Source organism: Trichinella spiralis, assembly GCF_000181795.1.
Source record: "Trichinella spiralis strain ISS 195 chromosome Unknown Scfld601, whole genome shotgun sequence".
Taxonomy (NCBI): domain Eukaryota; kingdom Metazoa; phylum Nematoda; class Enoplea; order Trichinellida; family Trichinellidae; genus Trichinella; species Trichinella spiralis.
Window position 1 is genome coordinate 1 of NW_003527540.1, and position 786 is coordinate 786.

Sequence of the window (786 nt, forward strand, 5' to 3'; positions counted from 1 at the left end):
CGTTACCGCACTGCGTCGGCGAACCTGTCCCTTACCTCCTTTACCCGGACTTTTCTTTTGCAAACGGCTGGTGTTACGAGAGCTCGGTTCATTGTGTCCGGACACAATACTCTCCACCACTTCGTCATACACCGCTTGCAAGTCGACATCAGGAGATTGCCAGTTGTCAGAAGCGCTCAGGAACTTCTGCTGGAACTGGGTCAACTGAGTCGCTGAGCCGTCAGGTTTTTTCTTTAGCTTATCCGTCGCCGGAACGACGGGAGTGGATACCGCATCGATCATAAACTTCAGGTCGGTGCGCAAAGCCGCCGACTCCCGATCACCGAAATTCATGTCGATGCCGTGCAGCAGGTGCTTCAAAAACAAGCACGAAAACGGACCACAATCGAACGCATTCGTTTGCACCGGCGCGCCATCGTGAGTCTCGATCTTCCACGAGGTGCAGCCAGTGTGCTTACCACTCAGCTCCACTAGCGATAACAGAGACGATAAAACAACAGTGTTATGCTCGCGGAGAGAACAGTAGTAATGGACTACTCGTTCAGCCCCATCCAGCACAATCATCTGCCAATGATTACGTACATTCACAGGAATGATGCAATACAAACTGGCATCATGTGAAGACATGACCTGAGCGGCAAAACTCTGCAGATATCTCGTGGTGTATGGCTTGCGCCTTACTGGTTGAGCAAGCTCATCACGGCTTCACAACCCCGCCACCATTCGGGGAATAAGCCGCTTGCCAAAAACGAATTTTGTTTCAAATCATGGAAGGATCCCATCCAA

The 786-nt window shown here is 51.3% G+C and overlaps 1 protein-coding gene across 1 annotated transcript; it reads right to left on the reverse strand.

Moving 5' to 3' along the window:
• Window positions 1-35: 35 nt before the first annotated feature.
• Window positions 36-627, reverse strand: Tsp_15817 (conserved hypothetical protein; the record flags this gene model as incomplete). The annotated part of the gene is made up of 1 exon (XM_003370746.1): window positions 36-627. A coding segment is annotated over exon 1 (592 nt), but the record flags the coding sequence as incomplete, so codon positions are not given.
• Window positions 628-786: the final 159 nt, after the last annotated feature.